The sequence below is a fragment of the Olea europaea genome, chromosome 18, assembly GCF_002742605.1.
Source record: "Olea europaea var. sylvestris chromosome 18, O_europaea_v1, whole genome shotgun sequence".
Taxonomy (NCBI): Eukaryota; Viridiplantae; Streptophyta; class Magnoliopsida; order Lamiales; family Oleaceae; genus Olea; species Olea europaea.
In genome coordinates this window covers 14338331-14350107 of record NC_036254.1, presented here as the reverse complement: position 1 = coordinate 14350107, position 11777 = coordinate 14338331, and the positions used below count along the sequence as shown (strand labels likewise).

The 11777-nt window shown below is 32.8% G+C and overlaps 1 protein-coding gene across 1 annotated transcript; it reads right to left on the bottom strand.

The window, feature by feature from the left end:
• Nucleotides 1-2766: 2766 nt before the first annotated feature.
• LOC111367562 (plastocyanin-like) lies at nucleotides 2767-3513 on the bottom strand. Its single transcript, XM_022988498.1, has one exon. It carries the CDS (start codon nucleotides 3437-3439, stop codon nucleotides 2936-2938), a length of 504 nt encoding a protein of 167 aa, XP_022844266.1. The 5' UTR covers nucleotides 3440-3513; the 3' UTR covers nucleotides 2767-2935.
• Between the last annotated feature and the right edge of the window lie 8264 nt (nucleotides 3514-11777).

Genomic DNA, 11777 nt, shown 5'->3' with positions numbered 1-11777 from the left:
TAGAGAACAATCTCAATAACTTTAAATACAAATGTCATTAAGGAGATCCACTCGAGAAAGTAGAAATGTAATAATGGATGATTTTATAATATTTCTCCAAGAACATAATGATGGCATTCGATTGATGGAACAAGATCCAATCAAATTTTACATAGCAATGCAAAATGATAATTCTCAAGAGTGGATTGGTGCTATGAATAAAAAAATAAAGTCCATGAAAGACAATAACGTTTAAGAACTTGTCCCGTTGCTTGAAGGTATGAAACGCATTGGTTGCAAATGGATATTTAAAATCAAAAGAGATTCAAAGGGTAATATGGAAAGATATAAGGCTCGTCTTGTTGCAAAATGCTTTATTCAAAGAGAATGTATCGATTATAATGAGACTTTCTCTCTAGCGTCAATGAAAGACTCTTTCAAGATTGTAATATCACTTGTGGTACATTTCGGTCTTGAGCTATATCGGATTGATGTAAAGACGATGTTTCTCAATAGTGACATTGATGAGACAATATATAGTGCAACTAGAAAACTTTGCATCAGGAGACCAAAAGAAAATGATTTGCAATTTAAAGAAATTCATCTATGGGCTTAAGTAATCTTCCTATCAATGGTGTCACAAATTTCATGAAATAATCACCTTGTTTGATTTTGAGAAAAATGCAGTTGATGATTGTATCTATCACAAATTCAGTGGAAGTAAATATATTTTCTTGGTATTGTATGTCGATGAATACTACTTACCTGCAATAACATAGGCTTATTATACGAAACTAAGAAATTTCAATCAAAAATTTTTGAAATGGAAGATCTTGATGGCGTCTCTTTTATATTAGGAATACCGATACACAAGATAGTCTCACGGTATTCTTGAATTATCGAAAAAACCTATATCAATAAAGTGTTTAAGAGATATGGAATGTAGGATTGGGAACAAGGAGATATCCTTGCGCTAAGGGAGACAAATTTAGTCTCAATCAATGCCCTAAGAATGACCTTGAAGAAAAAGGAAATGCAGAAAACTTCCTGTACTTCAGTAGTTGAGAGTTTGACGTTTGCTCAAGTATGCACACGCCCAGATTTACCATTCGTTATTGGAATGCTAGGCAGATATTTAAGTAATTCTGGGAAGCTGGTAAAGTGGTATTTATAGATAACAAAATATTACATGCTCACATACAGGAAATCAAACCAATTAGAGATTATTGGTTATTCTGATTTTGATTTTGTCGGATATCAAGACAATAGAAAATCCACATTAGGCTATGTCTTTCTGGTGGTTGGAAGAGCTATATCCTGAAAGAGTACGAAGCAGACACTCATAACTTCTTCAATCATGGCGACGGAGTTTGTAGCATGTTATAAGGTATCCAATCGAGAAATATGACTACGGAATTTTGTCACTAGACTGTAAATTTTTGGATGGAGTTGAAAGATCACTTAAGTTATTTTGTGACAATAACTTAGCAGTTTTATATTCAAACAACTAGAGGAGTTCGACAATGTCTAAATTTATAGACATTAAATTCCTAATTTTTAAAGGAAGAGTTTAAAGTGGTCAAGCTACTATAGAACATATTGGGACAAACTCTATAATAAGACCCATTTACTAAAGGACTACCACCAAAGGTCTTTCATGAGCTCACTGCTTCCATGGGTGTTGTACATTTTGATGATATCTTAGTTTAGTGGGAGTTTGTAATTTTGGATGTTGTCCTTTTGACACATGATTTTAATTGTGCACATTCAAGTTTATTTCAATAACAAGGTATTCAGTTCAGTTTTCAATCTAATTAAAGTTTTGGTTTGATCTCATTAAAGTATAAGGTATTAAAGGATAAAGTAGAACCAGTTGGAAATAGGCATGTTCAGATCAAATTACATGTAATTTCAATGCTATGCGGTCACACTTGATCTATGTCACTTGACTGTGTTGATATACGTGACCATTGTGAGTTTAGTTATGATATTTTTAACGAAAATTTCTTTAATCTTATATTGACATAATTAATGAACGAGATTGTTTGGACATGCCTTTTGGGTATGATAGCAAAAGTTTTGAACTCATAAGGTTATACACATTTACATAGTAATCTATGTGACCCAAGTGGAAAATTGTTGGAAAATTATTAATTTGTTATATGGGCCGACATATGTAATTAATTGTATATAAAAACTATTTTAAAGTTAAGTCCAAAATTAAAGTATGTATAGTGATCTATTCTTTATAATTATATTTCATGATGGGTGATGGAAACTATATATAGGTTTATGGTCTCCAATTCATATACAACTTGTCATTCTTTGCGTCATCTCATCAATGCAAGAATTAATAAAGAAAGCATATTGAAAATGAAGATCCTAAACCCAAAATTAAGAACATACAATTTACAATCAAGAATCAAGAAAAAGAATTCAAGAATTCATAATCGATAATCAATATTAAAGATTTGGAAGACAAGATTCAAATATTACAATTCAAGATACATATCAATATATCAAGGTACGTTCCCCATTTATTATTATTCTTGGTGATTTGACATGAAAATCTTGATAATTATATAGAGTTTATAAAATTTAAGCCCTTATTGGAGTCCTATTCTTTGAAAAAAATACATTTTTTAACAGTATTTTAATTTTATTTCAATCACATATTCTTTAATAAAATAATATTACACGCAAATACAAAATTTTTCCTTATTTTTTAACCACGCATTTCTCATCAATATATTATTCAAAAATTCATTCTTTTCCCTAAAATGGGACTCAAACAAGGGCTAAATTCCATAAATATTCAATAGAATACATAGGGTGTATATATATCAAGAAATACAAAACTGAGATAATTAGCATTTAAGAACTAAAAATCCCAAACATTTTTAATAAAAGAAAAAAATGTTGCTAACATTTTTTAAGATCAGGCAAACATGCTAATCTAGTTTACAGTTATTGTGCCAACCATACCAGCACCTTCATGAGGAGTACAGTAGAATCTGTAAGTTCCCTTCTCTGTCAGAGTCACTGCATAAGTCTCTTCAGCTGCATTCAGCAAGTCCTCCTCCGACATAGAGATTTTCGACGCATCAACTCCTGTCGGAATTGCATCCTCGTCGAAAACAACATTGTGGGGGAATCCAGCATTGTTCTTGAACACAATTTTCTCTCCGGCGGCCACAGAGATGTTATCAGGAATGAAAGCCAGTGTGCCATCACTACCACCAAGCAAGACCTCGACAGCCAGGGCATTGCTGGTTAGCACTGCAGTGGCAGCAGTCGCAACAACTGCTGCAATACCTATATCTTTCAATGAAGCCTTCACGGCCAGCTTGGGGGACGGGTGGAACCCTTGGTGGTGGCGCAACTTTGAGGTCGAGGAACCGGCGGCCTTAAGGCCAGTGAATGATGTGATGGCAACAGCAGAAGAAATAACGGATGCCATTCTTAAGCAGCGTTGAAAGTTGTAAATATACTAGCTTTAAGCCTGTTTGTGAGTGGAGATAAAGAATGAAATAAGAAGGCGAATGGACTTTAATATGTGGTGATGAGGGCCGGGAGGGGATTGATTTTTTTGAGGTTGTAATATGTGGTGCATGTTTTTTTGGGATAGTGTATGGAGTGAAGAAATAGGGTTATCTGATAGGCATTAATCTGATTGGATTGGGTGGAAGCAATCTTCTGGTGTGGAAAATATTGGATGTTTCTGATTTGAGGTGGAAATTATAAATCACAAATTATTAGTGGCACAGGATAAGTTTTGTGTTTCCAAAAAATTGTGTGGATGGTTATAAACTTCCAATATAATCAAGAACCGGATGAGTCAAATTTCAAAATGTGTTTGCTCCAGTTTCGTAGAACAACAAAGCTGCAAGCCCAGGCTCCGATCAAGGGTCGAGGTGGCCAAATCTCAGTCCGGACATATAAAATTCGGTTGACACCTCTAGATTGACCTAAATAAAATAAAAGGATAAATTAATAATTAAACACCAAATTTAAGTATTTTTCTCCTATTGGAGAAATCATAATGCCTTCCCAGTGAAAATATCTAGATTGCCCCTTCCATAATGATTATGGTTTGGGCACATTAAAACCAATCATGTTGTAGATACAAAAATACAACAGCGTCTGTATGAATTCAATAAAAGAATCCCCTGTACTTGAGGATTTTCCCATTAAACCTCATGGTTTGGGATGACGAATGGATCCTTTCATCGATATTTTTCTTACTCAACATCCAAAGTATTGTGATCTGAAATGGGAATTAACTGTTGTGGTTTGCGTAAACGGTCACACTTACTAAATCTATATTATTTGAAAATATAATTTTAAAAATATTAAAATGCAAATATATAATATATAATTAAGACTTATTTTTGAGATTTTTTTAATAATTTGATTAATAATAATTAAATATTAAAATCATGATTTTGCTTAAGTTTCTCTTTATTAATCCTTGGGCTTGTGCTCCTGCTTTTTGTTGCTTTTACTTTGGACCCCCTTTTGGGAAGCCTTTCTCAAGTTAGATCTTGTTCTAGTTTTAGGTCCATTGCAAACTTTTGGGCCTTTCATGTATAATCGGGCCATACATTTTCTGCCCTAAACTAGTTGGTGATTTTGGGCCTTGACAATGTGGATGGTTGGAATCTTCAAAATAAAATTAAGTATTATTTTTAAATATCACCCGCTACTTATATACACATTAAAAAATCAAGGTCACTTATTGCTTTTTAGTTGGCAATATTAAAAATATAACTACCTTAATAAAGTTAGTTTACTAACAAAAATTCTGTCTATATATAACTTTAAATGGTAGTAACGGAATATTGGATTAAAAGTAATTTTTAAAGAAAAAACTTAACCACGGTGATATTACAAAAAAGAAATAAAAAGATACGTTAACTTTTTCGGCTGTATAAAATAAGGAAAATGTTGTTTATTTGACTAATAAAAAATAAAAATACAAAAAGAAATAAATTTTTGTTTGCTATACTTATGACTTCTCGTTAACGATTTTTGATCGAAAACAGTTGGTAGCTCCCAACAAACTCATAGAAAAAAGCTCCAACTCCGTAGGTGACTAACTTGTATGGATGACAATATCAACATGCTTAGAGATGTCAATACCAATAGATCACAAATACGGTCAATGAAAAAATGAAGAAACTAAACTAGAAGCACATTAAGGATGACAATAGTGCGAGGCAGAGACAGTGTACTTTAACAACATGTTCTCCCCCATACATGATTCCCAAAGGAGTAAGATGGGAGATAGGATATTTTGCCATACCTAGAGTACATGTTGTCCAAGTTGGAATATTCCAAACTCCATTTTGAAGAATAGTAAGTCTGAATTGCCACAAATCTCAAGTGAAAAAAACATGTCTCCAAATTATTAGTCATCAACAACCTGCATCCACTAAGATAGCACGGGTACCTCCATCTCAACCACTGGCATAAAAAATGATAGAGAAAAAAGACTTATTCGAAAGTAATATTATAAATAAAAAGTAAAAGATATATATTAGTATCAACACTTTTTTGGTAGAGCCTGTTGTACCGAACTTGCATAGTACGGTTACCTAGTTGGCGTGGTGTGCAGACTATTGTGTCAGTCCGAGAGTTTATCCAGTCGCACCCAAAAAGTAGTGGCTGAAAAAAAAAAGATTATTCTTGTTTTTTTAACTTATAAAATATAGAAATAACAAATTTCATGAAGTTATTGACAACTTATTGTCAATGATTAGTGATTGAAAAAAGTCAATGATTTTAGACAACACTAGACATTGTTGTCGATGATAATCGTTGGTAGATGAACATCAATGGTCATCATTATTGATGATTTTATTCAAATCAACATATTTTCAGTTATGGCATGCGAGATTTAAAATATGAGACTGAATATTTATTAGGTTATACTCCCCTAAATTAGGTTAATTGCACATTTGTTGATTTGTGTACAATTGTAATTGAGAATGATTGATATAATTATTGTTGACGTTCCAAACTGAATTAATTAACTTTGATCAACTTAATTGAGAATTAGAACGAGGCAGCTAGATGGAATAGGAAAGAGACAATTGTATTAACTTTTGCCTTGTGAATGAGAAAGTACAAAAGTCGGAAGTATCCAGGGGGGAGAGGGGTATATATATTAATTTTCTTTTCTTTTCCTTTTTGTAAAAACCGTTTTTTATGTTTAATTTTTTTTCGCATATTAGTCTGACATGAAATTTTTTAACCCAATTTTGAATTCAATTTTGGACCCGTCCCTAAAAGTATTTTTAAGTCATGATCCCTAAAGGGAGTCGTTTGTCTCCATTTATAACTGCATTCGAAATGGTTGGCTATCATAGTCACGTCGTCTGCAGTATTTGAATTGCCTCCCGACATTAGCTACAATGTTCTTCTAATTAGGTGCGCCAAATTATTCAGTTGAGAAGATTTCTTATTGGACAACGAGGTCGGACCCTTGCAGCTTATCATGATGTTTGGGATACTTGCAGTTATTTTCATCGTTGTTGATCTCTGATTGGTTGGTTATGAAGTGCTTACATCAACTATGCCATGTGGTCCTAATGAGATTGGTCAAAAGAAGGGTGATGATGTCGCCTTAGTCAAATCAATATTCATGATGTCCTTTAATTACATAGAGCTCATTGAGCTGATGCGTAACTAGAATTGACTGTGTCTGTAGGTTTTGTTTGAGGACCTTAATTAGGGAGAAAATTTGTGGTTAATCCTTAATTGAGAATCCGATATTTACAGTTTGTACCCCCAAAGGTTGGGATTGTCAATAATTCCGGCCTTTGCTTGAAATACCATCATTTTGCTTTGTGAAGGACTTGGTGTATATTATGGGCACCATAATCCATAATGCACACATGTCGCCCCCTATTGGAGGGGCGCCTGGCCCATCCGACACCCCTTCAATAGGGGAGCGTCATGTGTGCATTATGTCCATAATGTACACATAGAATTTTTCTTTTGCTTTTGGCTTATTTCTTTGACAAATATTTTAAAAAAAATTTCAAGGTGTCGATTTGACAGGGTGTGATTGAGCTCAGATCTAACCCACGTGGCAGACATTAAATGGCAATTACTCAAAAATTAAAAAAGTAACTTAATGAGGAGGTTATTTTTTTTAAGGGTTACAACTCTTGGTGTTTTGTGCCACCTGTAGACAATTGTTGGGATGAGGTGCCTCTTCACGTTCCACAACGATTTAAAAATGGTGCCTTTTCGAATTCTTCTCCTATAAGAGAGGCATAAACATGTTACGTTCGACACTCAACCTTTCGAGCTATTAAATTACTTTCCAAATCTTTGCTTATAACATATTGTCTCAGGTATTTTCCATTTTTCAATTCCTTTTCCAATCTTTCTTTCCATATATAAGGCCGTGTTTGATTAACCATTTTTTTTTCCTAGAACTAAGAATTGATTTTTCAACTTCCACTTTTGCATTGTTCAATAGCATTTATTTTCTTGGCAAAATGTTTTCTTGCTCCTTCACTCACACGCCACTTTTCTTTGATTTTGTGGAATTGGATCTTGGTACTACAGCGTAATTTTTTTTTCAATGGAAATAAATTTTAAGAATTATTGTAAAAAAATATTTTCCTTTAATTGACAATTTTCATGTAAAACAAAGTCAAACGAACACCCAAAGATAAATGATTTTCTTGAATTTTTTTTTTTTGGGTTTTGGCAATGGAAACAAATTTCATTCCCAATATCAGTAAATTCTATCCCTTTAATTAACAATTTTCATATTAAATAAAGTCAAACGGACATCAAAATACACTTTAATTTAAATATTTTTCATGTGAAAAATTATGTCAATCAAACACAATAATGTACAATTCTCAGGAAAACAATTTTCCATCATTTCAATTTTCTAGAATTCATTTTCTTTTCATCCAAATTCCACATTTACAATCAAACGGACCCTAAATTCAAATGACATTTCAGTTCATTCTTGGGATAATAGCCAGGAAGAGTAGATAAGTACATCCCATTTGCCTTCGTCTCAGTCTTTATCTACCGCCTAATCAATTTTTGAAATTCTTGAAGTGAGTACAATTCTTAGCCCCATCTCATTAGATATGGTTCGCCCATCAACTTTCATTCATTCTCTACCGATCCTCAATCCATTTAGGGTATTTAGCATAGTAGTAGGCGATGAAAGTGGTTTCTCTGATGAGACGTGGGAATGTCTGAAAATGAAGTCTAGGCCAATGAGGAGAAGTTGGAAAATGGAAATCAGACTACAACATCCCTGATTCAGTACATGCATTCTTGCTTAGGGAAGACGACAGGGCTTGCAACCCCCAAAAACAATGTGTCGCCTTGAATCCTGCGATCGTTCAAGCTCGGCTGTGACTTCATTTTCCTCGCTTGATAAGGAAGTTTTTATCTTCTTGTGGACTCAGTCCAACTCAGCTCTATCCAAATGGTTGGAAGACCATGTATGGCTGCTTGCTATTGTGGTATAGATTGGACTTTCTAGAGCTTACTGTTGAGCAATTCAATTTCCTTTGCATTTTTTAGGAAGACAGTAAAGCCTCTGGTTGGTACTAGTGTTGGGTACTCCTTCCTCTATTAAGAATTGGAAGGATGGCTTCTTCTATGTAAGGGAAGATTAGCAGTTAAAGCCAAATAAGGCGAACAGGGATGATGCGGTTCAGCAGTTCCAATTTGAAATTACAAAATCCATAATTATATTAGTACTTTATTTTACTTAGCTGTCGACCTGAATTTGTTTGTGAATATATTGAATTCCATTTTTTTTTTTTAATACTTTTCAGTTTTTTGCCATTGCACTACTTTTCCAGGAACTAGCAAGATTAGTTGCTAGGGAATTTGATCAGAAAAGTGGCATTGATTTTCATGAAAGTTCTAGTCTTACAATTAAACTTGCTTCGTTAGATTATTGCTCTAGCAGTCTCTTTTAATTGACCAATTTGACAATTGTATGTCTTGATCCTTTCTTGCATGTTATTCTTGAAGAGGAGCAGGTGCGGACCCAGCAGTTTTGGGTTGTGGGGTCAAAAGTTTAATACATCGTATCTTTTACTATGGTCGATCATTTCGTAGACCATTAAAAAGTGAAAAATTAGGCCATGAATGCTTAGAAATGATATTAAAAATGCAATATTTCGTTTTTCATTTAGTATGTATTAAAGTGGGTCGAAAACGAGTTAAAACAACTATTTTTTGAACAATAAAATAAAATTGTGGGGTCATCTGACTCCACATGACCCCATGTGGGTCCGCCCCTGAAGAGGAGGCTTAAATGGTATAACTAAAAGGATTTGTTGATTGAAATTGTCCAGATTATGTCTACATATTGCACAAATCTCTTTATAATCTCGAACATGCACCACGTTAGTGGCTTTTACGTCTCAATCAATAGCTATTAAACTTGGTTTTTGGGCATCATCTATCAATTATTCTCTTTTTATGTTTCATTCTTCCACTCTTAACAGTTTTTATATTTATACAAGTTGATGATATCATAATAATTGGATGTAATTGGCATGAAATATTTCCTATCATTTTAAGACGGACAAAATATATCTCTGATTTGCTTCATCGTGCAAAGAAAGGCATATTTTCGACTAGCTTTTTGACTAAAAAAATTATTTTCCTTTCAAAACTACATTTAGAAAATGAAAATAATTTTTTTTTAAATTGCTAAATTCAAGAAAATTATAAACATTAATCTTTTTATTGTTCCAAGGTGCAAAAAAGTTTCTAACAAGCACAAAGTAGACTTTGAACCACTGTTGAAAATTTATTTAACATACATAATATAATTTAAACAATATTTCAGTTCCACCAAGGATCTTTGTATTTAGAAAGAAACCATGTTAGTAATTATACCTTTGTTGAATTGTGCAAATTCCTTTACTTATCTTGAACACAATCGATCAAAATTTGAAATTCACATTTGTCCAATTGTCCAGTCTCCAATAAAAATTCACACAGGAAACAAAAATGAGAGAATTATGGTTTCTCTTTTCTCGTGCTATCAAGATTATGAATTGCGTGTTATGATTTTTCAAACTCTAACAGTTTATTAATAGAAGTACAAGTAGGGATGGCAATGGGCCAAGCCAAGTTGGCTCGGTCCTTTAATCCACGAGCTCTTGATTTTTAAAATTTTTTTTTAAATTCTTTTTTGGTAAATTTGCACATTTTTGGACTTCTTCTTTTTTCTATTTTTTTTTTTGGTAAATTTTCATATTTTTTGACGAGCCCTCGTGGGCCTCGTGAGATTGAGCCCCTGCTTAGCTTGAGCTCGGGCTCGTCATTTGATGAGCCGGAGCCGAATTTTAACGAGCCGCTCGGCCCGTTTGACATCCCTAAGTACAAGTGGGCGTAAATATTTTATTTAATTCGGTCTAATGTTTAATTAATCTAAATAATAAAACTTGATCGATTAATTAATCTAGTCAATTAATTTGGCCTGTTAGTAAGTACAATTAATTAATTAGTAATATCATTCTACTAATTCTTTTTTGTGCATGACCCATTATGCTCCCGTTCACGATACTTAACGACATGAATTATTATTTTGATATAATCAAAATAAGATAAATTAAAATACCCTTTAATTTATCATTAATTGACCTAGTTTAATTAATTCACATTCGTCATTTCAAATTGATACCGGCAATGTGTCGGGACAATACATGTAACGAAAAATGTCATGTAGTATAACAAAACTAAACTTGTTCATTTATTGTAAAATTATAATTCCAATCAATATGATTTGATCAATTATGAGATATGAAACGTATCAATCTCGATTATCGATCATATCTTTCGTCCTACTATTAAGTCAATGTAAGCCGAAAACTCTTTTTGACTTATGAGTATACATTGTTCAAAGATTTCGTTATCAACTTAACTGAATGAATTATAGATCATAATCTCTCATTATTTAAGAGTGATAAATCCTCTATTAATTATTTACAACCTTTGTATAATTTTTTTATATGCCCGAATGATGTCATATTAGCGACTCTTGACAGAGCAACATTCAATATTATCGAAGTATGACTATCTTCATATAAGGCACTATGGTAACCCCAGTCAAAGGACTAATTCTATTATCGAACGTTATGGATTAGTCTCTGACACTCAGATGGTTATTCATGTAGAATCTCTTCAGTAGGTCTCCAATATTTTGTTCTCGTAGCAAAAATATCCATGTATTCATTTAAGTGTCACCATATTTTAACTTATGAGATCAGCTACTTACTTCTCAAGTAAGAAATGTCACAAATGATGATCTATCCATAATAACAATATTCGTATCTTATTATTACTTACGACCATAGATAATTAAAGATTCAATCATATATAATTGATATCTCACTTATGACTAACAAGTTATCAAAATTTGAATCTATGGACTCTATTATTTAATTAAATAATATATCTGCCATAAAGAAAATATATCAATTATATATTAAAAGTGTTTATGTCCAAAATCGATTGGAACTAAGGCATAACACATACAATATTTCATCAAACAGGTGGTAAATAAGATCTCAGAGTAAACTAAATTTGAGCTAAGAATATCATCGAGCACCTAGAGTGTGATGCACTAATTTTCTTTTTCTTTCAAGGAGTTGTTTGTAGCTTAACCAGAATATAGACAACCATCCCAAAAATTCAAGAAAAACTATAACTTTTTATTCATACCTGTAGTTGAAAGTTCGAGATTGAAACACAAAATGGTATAGTGCCACTCTTTGGCTGTTGTCACA

What these genes read in the sequence shown, in the direction of transcription:
- LOC111367562 (XM_022988498.1), bottom strand. Translation starts at nt 3,439, where the DNA reads ATGGCATCCGTTATTTCTTCTGCTGTTGCCATCACATCATTCACTGGC.